Source organism: Podarcis vaucheri (assembly GCF_965113315.1).
Source record: "Podarcis vaucheri genome assembly, chromosome: 3".
Taxonomy (NCBI): domain Eukaryota; kingdom Metazoa; phylum Chordata; class Lepidosauria; order Squamata; family Lacertidae; genus Podarcis; species Podarcis vaucheri.
Genome location: NC_138761.1, coordinates 70,776,960 through 70,797,375, shown reverse-complemented (window position 1 = coordinate 70,797,375; position 20,416 = coordinate 70,776,960). Strand labels below are relative to the sequence as shown.

At 40.8% G+C, this 20,416-nt stretch overlaps 2 protein-coding genes across 6 annotated transcripts in view; one reads left to right on the top strand and one right to left on the bottom strand.

Annotated features, from left to right (window-relative positions):
• The window catches only part of LOC309528592 (uncharacterized protein), a 40,554-nt gene that overhangs the window by 10,648 nt on the left and 9,490 nt on the right, over positions 1–20,416 (top strand). The window lies entirely within an intron of this gene.
• CEP85L (centrosomal protein 85L) overlaps positions 14,617–20,416 on the bottom strand; it is a 123,541-nt gene continuing 117,741 nt past the window's right edge. For all 4 annotated transcript variants that reach the window (XM_082216057.1, XM_082216058.1, XM_082216060.1 and 1 more), the window contains exons 12-14: positions 18,741–18,848; positions 16,844–17,057; positions 14,617–14,835 (exon numbers count right to left, since the gene is read on the bottom strand). In XM_082216057.1, the coding sequence (XP_082072183.1) occupies positions 14,675–14,835; positions 16,844–17,057; positions 18,741–18,848 (483 nt within the window). In that variant the 3' untranslated portion in view covers positions 14,617–14,674. The remainder of the gene's footprint in view (positions 14,836–16,843; positions 17,058–18,740; positions 18,849–20,416) is intronic.

The window sequence follows — 20,416 nt, the reverse complement described above, 5'->3', positions numbered from 1 at the left end:
GGGAAACCAACTAGTGCTCTGCTGTCTGTAGCTTGTGTTTTCCATACAAATGGGCATGACATTCTCAGGCACAGCATTATACCTGTCAAATTCCAAACAGTTTGGGGAGAGGGTAGCTATTTTATAGGCAATTTTTGAAAGACACAGACACAGCCTAAAGAACTTGGCTCTTCCTAACTCGCTGTAACTTTTCTGTGCAGGCTTCTTCTGGACTAGTTTTTATCTGAATAGAAATGAATAAGGAAATAATTCAGTGAGCAAGGAGTGGTTCCCCTGTTTGCATTCCTATTCATTTTTATAGCTAAAATGAATGCAGTGTATGGGGCTCATTCATTTATGTTTTTTAAATAAACACAACAAGTACTTCTTTCCTAAGTTCCTCAGTAAAATCTTGTTAAATAGGTTTTGTGTGACTGTAGTTGAGGACCAAAAGTATACCAATGGCAATGAAGCTTCCATGAGCCCAAAAGCAAATCATAAAATACGCACACACAAAATTGAATGCCACCAGACCAAAGGGTGTGAAGGTGGAGTCACTCGCAGCTGCACATGCAAAGTCTCGTTCTGAAATCTGGCTTTTCAGATAACTCTTTTTTTTCTAACAGATGTTCACATTCTTCCACCAGTGCATTCCATGAGGAAAAAGCTTGTGTAATCCTAACAAATGCTCCTCTATGTTCTGAACAACAAATTCATTATTCAAGCAGGAACCCTTCGGCCATTTGGGATGAGGAAAGATGTTGGGGTAGGAATAAGTACACTTGTTTGGTTAAACAGGGCTGGAAACATCCTAAGAGATGAGAACCCTGTTGTTGGTGCTTAAGTTGGTGCTTAAGTATTTGGAATATTCACTCCATTCATTCATTTATATATTTAATTAGTTAAATAATTCATTTACCACATCATTCAGAGCAGGGAGCATAAATCCTGAAATACATAAAATAATGTTAAAAGCAATGTAAATCAAGTGGTTTAGACCACAGCACTACTTGTGTCCCTTTTCACAAAGGCCAGTGAAAGCTGGTCAAATAGAGTGACTGGGGCACTGTCCAGTCGTGTGTGGTTTAAAGGGGGGAAATTACAAATTTTCCCTCAAATAGCCTGCTGTCCAAAACCACACTATTTTCTGTTACCTGCACACTCCCTAGCCTTCCATTTGAATTGTTGTAGCTATTTCTGACAATCAGCCAAGCAGTTTGTTTCACTGCTCAACCAATCCAAGCCAAAACTATTGCTTTAGGCAGGAAATCCCTCCCATTCAAATTCAGGCAGAAAAAAACACACACATAGCAACTGATAGGGCCCCTGGTCCATATCTTCATTTGCATCCTTATAGGCCAGTGATGGCCAAACTTGGCCCTCCAGCTGTTTTGGAACTACAGTTCCCATCATCCCTGACCACTGGTCCTGTTAGCTAGGGATGATGGGAGCTGTAGTCCCAAAACAGCTGGAGGGCCAAGTTTGGCCATCACAGTTATAGGCAATCCAGCTAATCAGGTCACAGGTGTTAGCAGGCAGCTGAGAAAAACACTCCCCAAATTGCTTCCCTTTTTACTCCCAAGCCCTGAAAACTGGCAGCCAATTAGAATCATTCTTCTGATCTGAGCATGCCCAGACCTTTTCCTTTGCAAAGCAGCCTGCTGAATTGTGGGTAAAGCCCCATTTGCTGAGAGCCCAGCCAGCAGGTGAGCAAAGCAGCTTCCCCCCTTCTGTTATTAATGGCTTTTCCAGTGGAAGGATTATTGGTGCTTCTGTGAAGGAGCAAGACTGCAGGGCACTGGTGCACCAAGTGTGAGTCTGTATTTTATTTTTAAAGTTATATTACTATTGTATTTGGGGAATGGAGCACTTACGTCTCCTTGTTTAGGTAGCTGTGGGGTAGATTACTCTCAGAGCTTGTACACATAAAATTGTGTGGTACACTTCCAAAGGGTAACAAACCCATCACTCACAGCAGAAATGAAAAAACAGGAAATGTATTGTTACAAGATTTAGGGGGTTGGTTTGAATGATACTTTGGGTGTCCTCCAAGCCTGTGGTTTTGTTAAGGGGGAAGTACATTTTCTTTCCTTTTGCTAAAATTGTGCTGGTGGCATACTCCGCAAGGCTGTTGTGAGGAGAAAACACTACAAAACACTTGAACAAATTTAAAACATTATTACAAATGTAGAAAACTGCAGGGGGTGGTTCAGATTCCTGTCCCAGCGTTTTTCCACACAATGGATATGCTGAGGATCTGCACTTGAAATCTATTGCTCATAGGCAATAATATCCTAGTTGGTGTTTTTTTTAGGTTTGTTTTTGTGTTATTCCAAAACTCCTTTCAGAATGGGGGGGGCAGACAGGTGGGAGATCATCGTCTTTTACATTTAAATCACTACATCCTTCGAAAGAGCTCAAAGTAGCAAACAAGGTATCCCTATTCCCCATGTAATACAATCATTGTGAGGTTGGTCAGGCTGAGAGGCCATGTTTGGCCCAAGGTCTTACAATAAGCTTCATGGCCCAGTGGTGATTTTGAAACTCTTCTCTTAAATCCTAGTCCGATTAAGAACCTACCACTTTATTCCATATTCTGGAAGGTAGACCTAGAAGTCACAAAGCTGGAGGAAGGGATCATCTTTTCCCATTGTGCTGGAAGTTTATGGAGGCCCTTGTTAACAGTTCAGTGTGCCGCCTTTTAACTCTCCCTTGGCCCTGCCTCTGCAACCTCTGAGGCCAGTAGCCACCACTGGAAAAGGCCCTCTCTGTTGCACATACCTGTGTACTTTTCTTGTAGGTGGGACACCAAGAAGGACTTCCTCTGATGGTCTTAATAACTAATAATTTGATACCTGGCTACCAGGAACCCTAAGACTGAAATTCTAGGCATAACTTGCCTTGGAGTAAGCCCCAGTGAATACAATAAAATGAACATGCCTAGACAGGGGCCCTGTCCACACTTCCACTTGTGCTGTGCCTAAAAAGCACAGATCTCAGTAGGGTTATTTTGCTTCCTTTGCACTTTCTAGGCATGGGTCTGAGCGGTTTCCCCCTTGCCCTGCTCACATCAGCAGGGCTTGGGGGGGTGGGGGTGGTCTTGTCCTCTGGGCAGCCCAGGACCTCCATATACTCTGCGCAGGCTTGTGCCCCAGGCAAGCCACTTATTGCTGCTAACACAATTGTTTGACTTCACCCTCAGGGGCACACTCCATTGTCTCAGAACAGATGGATGCCAACATCTCTATATAGCAGGAATGTCACATCATCTGTTACACACTGTGTTTGTGTGTGGGACACATTAGATAAAGAATTTGCCTAGGAAAGCTGTATTCTAATAACACTAAACTGCAGGCAGAATTCGATGATCATTTTTGGGTGGATTTGTAGAGAAGATAATGTGCAAATGGAAGGATTTGCCATCAGTGTCTGGAAGTGACTCCTTTTTGCTTTTGCTGTTGCCGTACTTGATAAAATAGCATCATGTCAGGCATATAAATCTTGTCCCAATTAAGTAAAAATTCAGAGGAACTCTTGTGCTCATAGGAATTAACATCTAGTCTTGTATTGCTTAAATTCAGTATTCATACCACATAAGGGTACCTTCACTTTTGTTTTATTCTTACAAGGGACCATGGTGTTTGTTGCAGAAATGTATCCATTTTCATCTTCATCAAAGCTGTGGCACATCACATTTTAGGTTACCAAAACTTGAATTTACTATGTGTGGTCCCAATGTTGTTCTGGCAGCCACAGGCATATTATTTCGATGTTCGCTGTGTGAGGGAAATCTTTTTACCACCACATGAATCTTCCTTAGTAGAAAAGGAAATGGGTCCAGGATGTGTTAGTGCTTTGGAGCACAGTGTTTGTTTCATGCTTTCAAAGGGTAAAGTGGCGACTCAAATGTACTGATTGTAAAGTACAATCAGAGATGATAATCCACTTGATTAATTCAATATCAAATATGTGATCTAAATACTAAGGGCTATAATGAGGGAGTTTATTCATTCCTTTACTGGGTTGTTGTGTGTGTGTCTTGCTGCCTGCATTTTGATCTTTGTTTATAAATAAAATTCTATGTTGTAGAAAATGTGATATTTGGCATATGGTGCAATATCACGCAATTAAATTTGGTTAAGGAATGCAAGCACACCAAACTGTTATTCTTGGAATGAACTGCAAAGAACTGACGTAGATAATTTCTGTGCAACATGTAAGTTTATGCGTGACTAATGACTGCAGTGGTGGCATGATAAGCGATAGATGGTTTCACTGAATGGGCACCTAGCAGGGGGAAGTAGGTAAATTTATGAAGAGGTGCTGGAAATCAGAGATTTTCAGCCTGTTCATTCCCTTCCTGCATAAAGTTGCATCTATTGACACTCAAGGAAGGCCCTTCCATGCCTCATTCAGATACACCAGCCTATTCCTGCACAGCACTCTTCCCCAACCTGGCGCTCCTTGAGCTGTTCGTAGAGTTGGAAGGGACCATGAGGGCCATCTAGTCCAGGCATAGGCAAACTCAGCCCTCCAGATGTTTTAGAACTACTACTCCCATAATCCCTAGCTAGCAGGACCAGGGGTCAACGATGATGGGAATTGTAGTCCCAAAACATCTGGAGGGCCGAGTTTGCCTATGCCTGGTCTAGTCTAACCCCCTGCAGTGCAGGAATATGCAGCTGTCCCATACAGGGATTGATCCTGCAGGCAGCTGAGTTATCCAGGCTGATGGTAAACTCGCAACTCCCTTCAGCTGCAGCCAGCATGGCAAATGGTCGTGGAGGACGAGAGATCCATGCTGGGGGAGGTTGCTCTAAAAGTACACATGAGGGAATGACTCCTACTCTTTGGAAGATAAGCCTATGCCCAGAGGACTTAGAGAGGAGTGGGATAGTGTGTCCAGTTGTAGGAGCTATATAGAATCCCCATGGGGATTGCTTTCATGTACGGAGAGCTACAGAATGAGGGGAAGGGCAACTATTCTGCACCAAATGTATGGCCCAAATCAGAGCCCTTACGGGTGACATAATATCCTAGCTCATTAGCTTTTGTGTCCCACCAAAAGTTTCAGTGGGATACAGCTTGAACCCAGCAATGTGTGTCCTCAGCTTGTTTTATAAGACGGATTGTTTTGAACATTAAATCAGGAAGCATTGAGTAGCACCCTCCTCTTCTCACACTCCGTTTAATTAATATACCACCAGTCTTGCTGGGCTGGCCCATGGGCTTGTTCTCTTGGCTCTAATTAATGGCAGCTTTTACATAACATTGTGAGATACTTTATGTTCCCTTTAGAGCTTTTTTTAATTTAAAACCTTCTAATTTTAAATCCCTTCATTAGTGTTCCTCACAGCAGGAGCAGCAACTAAGCATGGTTTGTATTCTGGTGACATCTTCTGGGTGAAGTTGTTGCTAAACAGAACTATCAATGCAGCCCTTCTTTGCTCTAGCAGTTTTCGTCTTTCTCTGTCTAGTGAGTATATGCATAGTATAGAGAGGATTCTACCCAGCTACATTTTTGTAGGGTTGCAGGATTAATATATTTAAATCAGAAGATCGAGGGGCTAAAACATATTCACAAATTAAAGCTGAAAGGCCCAGCCTGTACAGACATGCTCGGTCCCTTGTGCCATTCCCTCACGTCCAGGCTAACACTTAATGTTATTTCTATGACTTAGGATTTATGGGATGCTTTACCCCATACAAAGTGTCTTCACCTCCACTAAACCATACAACAGCTTTGGAAGGTAGGCCAGTAGTATTGGCTGAGAAACAGTGCTTTGCTTGTGGCAACAACCGAGTTCAAAGGTGTGGCAGTTGTTCAAACCATGGGACCTTGTACCTCCCATCTTTTAGGGCCAGACAAGACATGCTAGAGATGTCTTTGCAGTTAATGCATGCATTTTTAAAAATGCAAACAGCTAGTGCTAGAAAGCTGCTCTTGCTCTTCTTCCTTTTCCCAGGCTAGACATGTGGGTCTGCCTGTCCGCTTCCCCAAGCTTGAATGTTTGTGTGTTTAACATGTGCATGTAGCCGTGTGTATACACATGATCAAGGTATGTGGCCTGTTTTGAATGTGACCCTCGGTCCAAAAAAGGTTAGTCACCCCTGGGCTAACATGTCACCTGCTGAAGTGGACTGTAGTGTGTGGAAACTTGTGCCCTAAGAAATCTAGCCTTTCAAGGTGTAACCTCATTGGTGTGTTTTATTTCGTTCTGATTCTTTGTTTGGAGAAGCTCACTATAATTGTATGGTGTGTGTCTTGGAAGGGATTGCAGTCATTTTTCATATATAGTTGGGAAGCAAATCTGTAACTCCCCAGTCTGAGATACAATGTGGTACAAATCCTGACACAAATGAATGTGCCATCTACAGCATCTTTTAAGTGGCCATGTTTGGACATCCCCCTAACAAGAACAAGCTGCAGTAAGTCTTGACTGGAGCTGGGCGATACAGTGGTGCCTCGCAAGACGAAAATAATCCGTTCCGCGAGTCTCTTCGTCTAGCGGTTTTTTCGTCTTGCGAAGCAACCCTATTAGCGGATTAGTGCTATTAGCGGTTTAGCGGCTATTAAAGGCTTAGCGGCTTAGCGGCTAAAAGGCTATTAGCGGCTTGGCGGCTTAGAAAAAGAGGGGGGAAGCGGGGGGGAATCAGAACACTCGCAAGACATTTTCGTCTTGCGAAGCAAGCCCATAGGGAAATTCGTTTTGCGAAGCAGCTCAAAAACGGAAAACCCTTTCGTCTAGCGGGTTTTCCGTCTTGCGAGGCATTCGTCTTGCGGGGCACCACTGTATCTGGTTTTCAATATCACAAGATATCACCAGCTGAACATAGCAATATTTTGATATATCACGATGTTTGAAATAAGGCTGGAACTATGTAGAGGTGAATGTGGCAATGCCCTGGCAATTGCTACTACTTACGGGTCTAACTCTAAAACTGATAAATTTTTATTTACCTTTAACAATATTGTGAAACTGTTGTGATATAGTACTACTGTACTGATAATGTTTAAATTAGCACATTTTCTCTAAAATTAAAGCTGTAGAAGTAATTCAGTAATTATCAAAGGTAGGGTGGGAGAATGTTTCCTAAAAATTTAATGCCAATTCACATTCACTGTCACTTTTATTCAAATATATTTCACTATTGAGTCTTAGTTGAATGTGTGCATCCTAGAACACCATTAGTTATTAGATTGTTAGTTAATTTTCTTTTCTAAACCAAGCCAAAATAGAAATAATGAAATGGATAAATTTTAACAGAACAAAAAATTTCTAAACAAAATGGTATATTTTTAGTGCCAGGGTAATTTGTGTGTGTGTGTGTGTGTGTGTGTCCCCTAACCAGAAAGAATGGATAGGAATTTACAGAATAAAAAAAATTAAACAAAAATATATATTTTTGCAAGGAAAATTTGGTGCATTTAATTATATGAAAATTTACTCAATGATAGCGTGCTTCAACTGTAACATTACATATTTCTGGAGAATATATTAACATTAATATAGTAATCTGTTATTAATAATAACAAATGTGTGAGAAAGCAAAAGGGCAAGGGGAGAATTAAGAAGAGTTCTAGGGTAGGGAGAGGGTCTGGAGGAGCATAAGGAGGGAGACACACAGACACAGAGACAATTGTGTACAAGTGCCTGAAGGGAAGTTCCCGCTTGCAGGCTGTTGAGCTCTGCCTGCTCAGGAGATGGAGCACTCAGGCAAACTTAGGCTGCATGCATGCGCACACACACACGGTATCTCCAAGGACCATTTTTGCCTGCCGCTGAGGAGGCAGAGGAGACGGAGAGCTAAGGCAGGGAGTTACCCTGCAGTGCACTTTTTGCATCAGCCTGCTGCTGCTGCAGCATTGGCAGCACAGGACAGGAAGCAGAACCGGCTTCCCAATTTTTGCAATATCATGCTTTTTTACTATCGCACACAAACGCACACAAGGTTCATGTTATATTGCCAGGTAATTTTTAAAAAACGGTTATCACAATTTGCTCTTAATATTGATATAAGACAGTATATATTGACTTTGAACACTTCTCCCTCTCCTCCTCTGGTAGAGTTGTGAAGAGACTGGAAGCTTTTGCTTCAGATTTCTATTAACCAGAAACTGTGGTCAATAGTAAACTACAGCTTGCATAACCTGGCCACCATTATAACATATTGTTTGCAGTTGGCTTGTTTCAAACATTACACTAGCACATGATGCAGAACTGTATGCGTATCTTGTATCTGAAGAAGTGTGCATGCACACGAAAGCTCATACCAATAACTAACTTAGTTGGTCTCTAAGGTGCTACTGGAAGGATTTTTTTTTATTTTGTTTGCACATGAAGGAAACTGTAGGTGGTCTCATAAAATCATTTCTGTCCCTCACAAGTTAACTGTTTGAAATTCATGATTTCCAACATGGGTACAAAGCATAGTCTTTGCCTGTAGAGTTATTTGATGGGACATAAGTAGCATAATTATATTTGATCCAGAAATCTATTGTGATCATTCAGAAAGACACAGCTTCCTTCTATAAGGATTCCCCATTCACATATAGAGGGAATGGCTCCATGTAGATAGGAGAACCTAGATCAAGCACAATTCTATTTAACTGGCATTCTTCATATCCCTCCCCCTTCATAGCATGAGACTAGTGAGGTTCACATGGGAGGAAAGTCCATATTCAGCCGTGCTCACCCTCCAGCAAGTGTACACAGGAATGCAGAATGTACAGACGACACATTTCCCAAAGCTGGTATATTTAAGCACAATGTAAACTGAAAACAAAACAAAAAGTCTAGATTTTCTAACAAAATTTATTTTTGCTCTGTAGATACAAATCCAAACATCAAACAAATTGAGTGGAAAAATACTAGTAATTAACAATGAAAACTTTTATTATTTAATAAATAGAACTTTGGCATTCAAAATTCTAGCTGTAAACTCTACTAAAAAAGAAAAGTTACAAAAAGAGGCAAGAATGACAGGCCTGAAGACATGAGCCAACCAGTGGCTCTTTAAAAATAAAATAAAAACAACAACACTGGATGCATTTCGATTTAAGTCATGACAACTCTATGTACACGAGGTATTCTGAGTGGTTCAAAAACTGAACCCAATTTTGAAAAACTACCAGTCTTGGGAGACTGATCCAGTACATATCTGCTGTGCTTTTAAAGATAGCCCCTTTTCCCTTGCCTTCTCCACTGATTATCAATGATGTACTATACCTAATATATACAAAATTAATACATTCTGTTTAATGTTCTTCATATACAGAAAAGCTGGAAAATAAAGATCAGACTGCTTTCTCAAATATTGACCCACAGCTTTTAGAAAATATTTCTATTTATGAAAGTTATTTTTTCACAAGCCTACAAGCTAAAAAATAATACTAATAAGCAGAGGAAACAAAGTGCAACAACTTGATACTCTCATAACTTCAAAAAATTAATTATTATTAAGCCATCAGCTAAAATAAAAGGCACAAAGGTACACAGAAGTGGAATTAATAGAACTATTGAATAAGCTATTGGTGTGTTTGATTTGTTAACTCCCCCTTTTTTAAATATCCACTAGTTTTTTCTAAAGTAGTAACCTTACCTTCCACTTTGGATGAAATGGCATCCACATCCAGAATATTGTGTAAAATCTCTTTCATGCAGAGAGATATACCAAATATACAAGCGGATTTACAGAGGCATTATTGAATGACAAATTTGGTTATCTGTAATTGAGTGAATTTAGCCCCAGCTTAGGTTTCAGGCAAATGAAAATGGATACTTTGCCTTGCATTTCTTCTCTCTCATTCCAGAATCTGGCGATAAATAATTCCTCTCCATTTTCCCCACAAAAGTGAAAACCAAAAATAATGAGAGAGAGAAATAACTTTGGTTCATATAGCTAATTTTGTTGGTGTCTGTGGCAACCTAATTAACTGTGCTTCTAAATCTACACACCTAAAGCTGAAGGTTTAATACCTAATCCTAAACACATTTAATTAGGTAATCTTGGTGATTTGGGGCTTACTGTTACGGCTTACTTCCAAGTGTGCATAGGATCATATACAAGCGGCCTAACTGGACTTTAAAGTCAAGTTTACATAACCATTTTGAACTGACCTAAATATGACGCTACAAATTTTATATGGCATATAAATAATAGCATTAGTTATATCCAAAAACAATTTTCCAAGTTCCTTTTTGAAATACATTCTTGAATTACAGTAGTTACTACAAAATGCCATCTACACAATTATAGAAATACAACCTGAAATATGAAAATTGCTTGTACATTTCTTTTCATGTTTTCTAATAGATAAAACTGCAGCTTTCATTCATTCATAATATATTTTTCAGCCCTTGGGATTGTCTCTCATATCTGTGGCAAAAGGTTGTCATGACTAAATCAGCCTACTCAGTAATGCCATTGTTAACCACTTCTCTTAAAAGCTAGTATTAGTTAGCTTCACATAAAATACGTTGAACGGGACCATAGATAACTATTTTTTGCTGAAAATACCCATGCATATCTTACCTATTTTTTAAAAATGGCATTGTAAACCGATGGGCTCTTTAGCTACTTAAACAGCAGGCCTTGCATTATAACATTAGTTCAAATAATATAATACTGTGTCCTTATGGCTCACATAAATTTTGCCCATGGCATTTCGGTCTTTGGCTACCACCTCCTTTCATTCTTTAACCATGACTGAGACAAGAGAAGCCTGTCATCAGTAAGCGGAAGCTTCCTTCCAAATGCAGGTTTCCTTCTAGGTTCTAGCAATTGTGTGTAACAGTGGCTACTGTTTATGGTATCACCGCATCCAGTGCTAAAAGATGAGCTCATGTCAGCAAAACAAGATCATCTTTGGATGGACTGGGTATGTTCAGAAAGGGTGGTTGAGTAGCTGAACTGCAAATGCTAGTAGTCACACTCCCTTGCACTGTGCACTTGATAGTAGCATGAAAGGGGCCTATTTGTTTACAACTGAAAACTGTGAAGGCCTTCAGGAGAGGAGGAGCCATGGCCAGTAAGTACATGTACTGCTCCCCTTCACACTCCTGCCCAAGCATGCAGCTGCTGAGGGGGTTGTGGCCAGTGACATGATCCTGCTACCCTCATGCTTTCACTGAACATGTGGAGAAGTCTCAAAAGGACTCTGGAAGAATGCCCAAAATTGCTGCAGAACATGGGCAAATTGCTGCAGAACATCTTAGAAAATTGCTGAGCAAATGTTGAGCTTCTTCAAGGGTTATACGTATACCTACGTACAAATTAAGATGCAGTAATTTCTTCCATTACTCAATTACTTAATTATTCCCCTTTATGAGGTTTTTAAAATAGTAACTCCACTTCAGCATATTTAGAGAATATTGTTGTTCAGCTTTCTATTTCCAAAGAAGAATATCAGTCTTTTTTAAAAAAAGCCAAGGGCTCTAAAAACTTGCTTATGCAAACAAGCTTTTAAAAAACACACTATTTCAACGCTTCATTTAAATGAATTGGGAGGGGACGACATTAACTGAAATAAATAAGTTTATAGATAACAAACAAGGAGGTCAAATAAGTCCTAGAGCAAGGCTAAGAAAATACTGAGTGTCAGAGAGAACGTTGCACAGAAAAACTCCCTCCTCTATTTTGGTGATTTTCAATGGGTGCTGCATAACAAGGTGGAAATGTTTGCCTATTCAAGCGAGGGCAGGAATCATGCTTTTCACTCCGATTTGGCTTCATGATGGCATAATGTGGCCACATTTAACTGGCTGTGTGATTACTTGGTATTATCATACTGCCTATGTGAACCCTGACTGACTGTGATTATCTCAGAAAGAGCCCCATGTCTTTTTTTTTTTAGAAGACACCAAGGCTGCAGTCCAAGGAAATAAGAAAGTGTAAATAGTATGCAAAAGATAGAATAATATGAAGTCAGGACAGCTGTGAGCATTCTGTCCATCAATGCCTAAATTTTTGTGGCCAAACATTTGGCAGAGTCTTGTTCCTAAGTGCTTTGCAAAGCTTCACTGTCTCTCTAACTGGGTTATCTTCCACAAGTAATGAAGGTAATGAGTAGATGATGGTAAGGACTTAATTTATATGAAGTTTATATTGCCTAATTTACAACCAATGTAAAAATTAAGTAACTTCTTCAGTTTCTTTGTCCCAAAACTATACTGTTTACAGACAATGGGAGGAATTCAATGTCGTGGTAAGGTGATCGTTCTGTCAGGGCAAGCGTTTCCATTAGATAGAACAATTTGCCTCTCCTACCACCACACTCTGGGTTTCTCCCAACCCCTAGAGCCCGTTTTGGGAGGCACGCAGGGGGAGGAATGAGGGGAAGTCCTGTTGCACAAGCAGAAGAAGACCTTGCACAGGGTTTTTGCTGACAGACTTGATTAGTTGATTCCTGCCCATTAGTTCTATTTTAAGTCTCTTAAATATTTTTTCTTGGTCTATGGTGATGCTGTAGTCTCAAATTTATGGCAAAGTTCTGTTTATAAAACAGAAGATGCAACAGTGAAAAAATACTTTAACCATCAAGTCATCTTTAAGACATCTCTACAGCATAGCACGTTGAGTCAGTGTCTTATCACACTTTCAGTTGCTTCCTGGCATGAAAGTAAATTGATTAGAATTATTTTTCACCATTCATGCCCTCATCTGCATAGAAACAAACAAAGCAATTCTTAACTTGAGTACAATACCACCTAATTAAACCTACTTTCTAATAACTGTAGTGGGGTTTGCAGTTGTTAGTATTTTAAATTCAAGCAATTTGTTTTATGTTGTAAGGACGGAGGACTAAGTACTTTCATGCTTACAAAGTTGTTTCAAGATAATACTTACAAATCTCCATTTGAAAACACTGAACAGTAGTTAAGATAAATACTAAAATAAATTTCCACAGACAGAAGTCAGGACAGTGTTGATCAAGAAACACCCATTTAAATAAATATAACTCTGGAAAAAAATGACTAGAATAGGTTTTTCTTTTTTTGAAATAAGTACTATCATATGCAAATGGTATTTCAACATAAACCAACAATGTAAAATGGAGACATCACATATAAAACTGAAAATGGCAACCTTTTCAAAAGAAGCTCTTGCTCACTTTTAGCTATGACAGTTGGCAAAACCAGTCTATAGCTTTCTGCACATCAGGGCCAATTGTCATAAATAAGCAAAACGTACCTTATTCTATTTTTTCCTTTCTCTTTCAAAAGGAAGCACTTCATTGCTTTATATAATTGATTGTCATAACAAAGTGACAGCAGGCTTGACTTGGCAGAAAGGATGTGTATACTTTAACACAGCAAAATAAGAGCAGTCTGGATTACCAAGTGATTTTGGGTACATAGCTTCCTAATTCTAGAGCACTCCTATTGTAACTATCCACCAGGAACAATGACTTTCAGAACACATGAATTAAACATGTTTCTTTTAGCTTTTAAGCTTCCTGGGTGCTGGAGTGAGCTCCTGGAGAAATTTAAAGTAATTAGGTATTGATTATAAGGATGCAATAGTCTCCTGCTCTTTCTGTGTGTGTTAAAAAAACCCTTTCTAGCCTTTATGCCGGGGTGGCTAACCTTTTGGGTTGAATGACTGTGTTAACCCTTGACCAACCCTGTGGGGGTGACCGTATCACACTCTTGGGCATACACATGAAGCCCAGATGTACAGGCACACATGCAGCCTCCCCGCATCACATGATCCACGAAGCTGAACTATTTGGTGTCAAGGAGAGGCTAATTTGCATCCCCATCAAGGTGCTGGTTGGAGCCCACTCCAGCGAGGTGATGATTTTAATTTTGGCTTTTTCCACATGCTGCCAAAATCAATGGGGTCCGGGAAAATGCTTGTGGTGTGTATGTCCAGGTCAGGTCCCAAGAATGGGGCAGTGGAAGGTTAGCCATCCATGTATAATGCACCCAGGTCACAAATGAACTTAATTGACAGCAAAGTTTCCACACTAATATAGTGCAGAAGAGGCTCACAGGATGACAGTTAAACTCTCAGGCCTGAACTTCTTCTGCTTTATTGAAAATATAGGAGCTTATGTGCTGCTTTGTCTAAGAGGAACACTGATGATCAATGGACATCAATTGCTAAGTAAAATGACCTTTACCAAGCTGAGATGGCAAACATTGCAAGGTAGACAGGCTATCTTTGTGTGTGCCTGCCCTCAAACAGTCCTCCTTCTAAGGAGCCTCCATGCCATCATCCAGTTTTAATACCTACACATGGCAGGGCACTTAAAACTCCCCCCCCGTAAAATTCTCAATACTGATCTTGTACCCTAAAGCTTTGCTGAAGGGGGGGGGGAATGATACAGCAGTAACTGCAGTGCCTTCTTCTGACACTTAAATCTTTTGACTCCAGAAGACAATATGGATGCTTTTACAGACCATGTCAGAGGAAACAAAATCCAACATTTCCAACAGAAACACATTCTTCACAGCTTTGACCTACATTCAGTAGTTTTGAAGAAATCAGATCTCTTGTGCAGCACGTCCCGTTCTCTTCAAGTGACGACTGCTTCACCGGCATGAACTTACATGCAAACGCTTGAAACCCTTTGATCTGGCACACGGAGCGTGTCTTCCAGTATGGCTCCTTAACATAAACACAAGGAACTAAAACCAGAGCAGCATTTAATAACTTAAGTCACTGTTGCCGTGAGCCAAACCTTTTATCACTGTGTAATGCAATTTTCTCCCATGTCTTGAGCATAGCAGTCTGATATTATAGTCCTCAATTCATCAATATCTTTTCGTAACTGACACACCTCTAAGAGTTTCTTTGAGAGAGTTTCTGTGCTGTGGTAATTCTCATCTTCAGATGAGCAGCTCATTGCTGAAATTATAATAAAAAGACAAAGACAGCTTAGGTAAACACACCGAACTTTGATTTAAATATTCCAGCCAATGTTTTGTTTTGGTACGTTGAAAAGAAAATATGAAAATGTGGTACTTTCCCTTCCACAAATGTGAAAGAAAGTGGGGTTTTTTATACTGGTTTCTTGCCAACAGTGCAACAAGAATGGAAACATTCAGAAAGTGATTTTGGTTAATCCCCCCCCCCCCCCGAATTAACAATGTTGCTGCTCTAAATGTGAAGTATCCCACTTCAGGACAAGGTTTACTCTACTTCAGATGTGGGTCAGAATCAATGTTGCGCTGACAGATGCAAAGGCACCCCCCCTTCCTCACAGCCACCCAACCAATCTGCTTGAGAGGGTCCCCCAACCCTCTAGCAGATTCTTGGTTGTGTGCTTGTAACGATAAGTCCCACTTGCAGGAGCAAAAATCAGTTGTGCAGGTGAGACACGACACCTGACTGCTTAGAGGCCACAGAGAGTGTTATGCACATTGGGTATGCTGTTCAAAAGCTTCAGGGGGCGCAAGCAAATAAGAGGATCTGCTTCTGAAAAGCTGTTTCCATGCACTGTTTTTAGCTCACCAATGCAGAACACCAGCATTTAGCCTACAAAGTTGCTCTTACAATATCTGTTGCTTTCTTTGAGATGAGCTGCTTTGCATACATCATCATTATTATTACACTGCTGTACAGTTTTTACAAGGGCCGCAAGCTTTAATTGGCATTAGTAGGTGAGGCTATGAGTTAAAGCTCACGCGCATATTTCCGAAGCGATTTTAGCTCCAGTGTGTTGCCGTGTATAATGGTGAATGGAATAATAATCATGATGCATGAATCTGATTTCTTGAATTGCTGGTGTAAACGGAACTGGACTTTACCTTATTTTTGCAGAGCTGTTCACTGTATCCATTGCTAGTCACCACCAACCTTCCTCCATTTTATTTATGTATATGTTAAATTTGGGACGCAGGTGGCGCTGTGGGTAAAAGCCTCAGCGCCTAGGGCTTGCCGATCGAAAGGTCGGCGGTTCGAATCCCTGCGGCGGGGTGCGCTCCCGTCGTTCGGTCCCAGTGCCTGCCAACCTAGCAGTTCGAAAGCACCCTCGGGTGCAAGTAGATAAATAGGGACCGCTTACAAGCGCGAAGGTAAACGGCGTTTCCGTGTGCAGCTCTGGTTCGCCAGATGCAGCTTGTCACGCTGGCCACGTGACCCGGAAGTGTCTTCGGACAGCGCTGGCCCCCGGCCTCTTGAGTGAGATGGGCGCACAACCCTAGAGTCTGGCAAGACTGGCCCGTACGGGCAGGGGTACCTTTACCTTTACTATGTTAAATTTATACCCTGCCCTTCCATAAAAAATTTACAAGGTGGCCAAACCCCCCCCCCCAAAAAAAACCCCAACTAATTCACAAACAAATAAACAATATAAAAATCACATAAGAGCAGACAAAAATAACAGCAAGTTTAAAATATAACTAATTAGGAATGCAGGTTGAAATACAGAGCAGCAGAGCAAACCAAACCAAACCAGACCAGTAGGCCAAACATCTGCGTAAATTAAAAGGGGTTGCCTGTTGGCAGAAGGCCGTCAACAAGTGAGCCAAGCAAGACTAGTACTGAGGCAGAAAATAAGGGCAGGAAGGCGACTTGTAGGGGAGCTACAAGGAGACAACCATTGTAATACGCCTTCCCACAGATTCTGGAAGTACAGAAAAGTCTAATAACTCCTGCATTCTTTTTACCATCCATAAATGTAACCTGTCTTGTTTTATTTTACTGTTACAGTAAATTCTAATCTTGAGTAGGTAAGAAGCAATTTTTTAAAAATCTTGTGGTTACTAAATGCCAAACCGGAAGGTTTCTGTTTGGTTGTCAACATTATAACTATGAAGTACAAGTCACCCCCCGCAAACTTGCTCTTTCTCCCTGGCCATATTCCTGGATTTTACTTGTACAGATATGTCTGCTCATTGTTAAAATCACTTACATCTGATTCCCAGCAGTAAGGACAGGTTAGGCTCCTTGCCCTGAGCTCTGTGGGTAAGAATACTGCAAAGTGCTTTCAAGTCAAATAAACAGTGAGACATTTCCTTGAATAACTGATCAGCCACAGGTAGTTTTTCAGCCACCGGCTGTCTGGACAGCTCCATCTGATGAATCTGTTCCCTCAAAGATGCATTTTCTTCCATAAATCTTTGGTTCTTAATTAGGGAGATAGAAAATAAAAAATGCAGACATTTATTCACTGGTTCTGTTTATTAGAAAAATTATATAAATAACAGGCATAAGTTATTTCGGAAGCTGTTGTCCATTTTAATGAAAATGAGTCTTATCTTTGAAAAGGAAATGGTGTGGGAAAGCAATAAAGAATGCTCACCACCATTAAATTCTGCTTGTGAATGTCTAAAGGCAAATTGAAAATGGCTGTTGGAAACAGAAGGCTGGACTTGGAAGACTTTTATTTAATCCAGCAAGGCATGTTTACAATATACTTTTTAAGGAATACAGTGGTAGCTCGCAAGACGAATGCCTCGCAAGACAAAAAACTCGCAAGACAAAAGGTTTTTTTGTTTTTTGAGCTGCTTCGCAAGACGATTTTCCCTATGGGCTTGCTTCGCAAGATGGAAACGTCTTGCAAGTTTGTTTCCTTTTTCTTAACACTGTTAATACAATTGCGACTTGACTTCGAGGAGCAACTCATAGAACGCGGTGTGGTAGCCTTTTTTGAGGTTTTTAAAGACTTTGGTATTTTTGAAGCTTTTCCAAAACTTTCCTGACACCGTGCTTCGCAAGACGGAAAAAACCGCAAGACGACAAAACTCGCGGAATGAATTAATTTTGTCTTGCGAGGCACCACTGTATTCCCAGAAGATTTCTCAATCATGCACACAATTCAATAAATGACAAAATGTGTTTTATTACCCTAGACAGGGAATGACAAACAATTAACTGCACATGATGCATCTTCCCTCCACCACAAAAAAAAACGCATTATGGGGTCAGGATAAGTCTCACAATCCCCATGTTTAAACTGATAAGTTGCCTTAGCATTTCATCTTGAAATGTAAGTTTCTAGTATAGGTTCAATTAATATCAAAGTCTTAAGTATGCATTCCAAAAGATCAAGATGACAATACTTGCTTGCTATAGGATATAAAATATAGAAAAGCCTTCATTAGTTAAACTTTATAAACAACTCATCCTGATCCAGAAAGTGTGCACAGGGTCATATTTTTAGATGTAGATTCCATTTCTGGATAAAGTCTATTACTGGGATTCAAAGAGTGACACTGGGTACACCCAAAGATTTGGCTTATTAGTGGAATTTCTGACATTCCCACTCCCCTCCAGCAGCAACACACAATGCTATATCATAAACTCCCCCCCCCCTCTAAAAATGAGTTGCCATATAGTCCTGTGGTGTGGGAAACATAACTCCTCTGTGAACAAGCAGGACTATCTCTCCAGTTTTTTGGTTCCTAGCCTAAATGTGTAAAAAGGCTGTTGCTGCTACATGAGCTGCGAGTCCTTGTATCCTTCATCTTATGGTAAGCAACTGGTGGTCCTTCTCCATCACCAGACTAGTGATCAGTGAGGACAGTGCCAATCACCTGCTAGGACTGGAATGTGAACACCATATCCAGACACAGTATTTCTCCTTCAAGTGACAGATCAGCTGTTTGTGGCAATGATTGTTATACCGAGAATATCACCACTTACCTTGTAGTGTCCAGAGTTTCTTATCTTTAAGAGAAATTATTGTTTCTCGTATTGTTACGCCTCATCCCTTCTCAGGAATGCAACTTTGTGATGTATTTATAGAATAGAACAAAATGGTGACATGGTAGACAACTGGCTCAAAAGATGCGATCTCAAAAACTTACTTCAAGTAGCGTCTTTTGTAACTGCTGTACACTCTTATCCTTTTCTTCAAGTTCACTTTTCTGTTTTTGAATTGTCACTTGTCCTTGCAAAAGCTTATCTTGCATAGACTAGGGGGCAAAAAAAGAGAAAACCACCTTAAAGCATGTAGTCCAATAAGCCTATAGCTCAAACACTGTCAGTTACATTTGCTTCTGCTTGTAACTTCAGTCTTCTAGGAGCACTTTAGGCAAATTTATGCTGGCTATTGTGCTGACCAGTCTCTGGAGCTGGGAAGGTCATTTAGACTAAGGTGTGCAATTTTGGGGCCTTCCCTGCCAAGTCTAAAAATTTGATCTACTGGATTCCTGTCCTCGGCTGGCTTCAAGGAGGCAGATGCTGATGCATCTATTCAGCAGCAAAAAAGTCCCCACAACTTTTCTTGTGGGGAAGATGGAGAGGGAGCATTTCAGCTTCAGCCAATGCTCAATAATGCTGGGGCAGAACCAGCAGTGGCTGCAAAAGTAGCCCTTTGCCTTTACTTCTATGGGATAGAGAGGCAGGGGATGTAAGGGCTTTAGTGACTGCTCAGGAAGGGCTCTAGCTCAGTGGTCTTGCATGCAAAAGGCCAAAGGTTTAATCCCCAGCTTCTCTAGGTGGGCTGGGAATGTCAGGAATGCTGGAGCACTGCTGCCAGTCAGTGTAGATAATATTGAGTTAGATGGACCAATGTTGTGACTTGCACACAATGGTGCGAGGCAGATTCCTATGTTCTATGTACAGCAGTGAGGCTTCTGCTTCTCTTGTGAATGACAGCCAAAGAAACACACACACACACACACACACACACACACACACACACACACTTACTTCCCGGTATCTTAAAACCAGTTAAAACCAGTTTCCTTCCACAAACTTACTGGATGTACCTAGGCATGTACTTAAATAACCACTAACAAGTGAACTTTAGTGGTGTGCCTAAGCTGAATCATATTATGCTTGGAGACCTGATCCATCAGAATGCGCATCCTGTAATAAGGATGAATCTAGCTATATCCCCAAGGTCTGCTAGATACCCAGGAGTTTCACTTAGTCCTCTACAGTGTTTAGCATAGGGGAATAAGAATGGGAACTGCTTGGTTTCTATGGATGGGAGTGTTTATCCTGTAACACTTGTGGGATTTGTCATTAATACTACCCTATCAAGGAACCTCTTTAGCTTTACTTATGTAATAGCTACACAAAAAAATGCCTTCAAACAAATACAGGGAAAGAAAAGAACTGGGCTCAACTAACATCTAACTTTTACAGTAGTACCTCAGGTTAAGTTCTTACAGTGGTACCTCGGGTTACACACGCTTCAGGTTACATACGCTTCAGGTTACAGACTCCGCTAACCCAGAAATAGTGCTTCAGGTTAAGAACTTTGCTTCAGGATGAGAACAGAAATCGTGCTCCAGTGGCGTGGCAGCAGCGGGAGGCCCCATTAGCTAAAGTGGTGCTTCAAGTTAAGAACAGTTTCAGGTTCAGAATGGACCTCTGGAACGAATTACAATGTACTGTACACTGTAATTCGTTCCGGAGGTCCGTTCTTAACCTGAAACTGTTCTTAACCTGAATTATGGGGACTGAGAGGTCCCCTCATTCAAGCTCTGGAGGTCCAATACCCATAGAGGATCCTTCAGGGCGAGATGGTCCT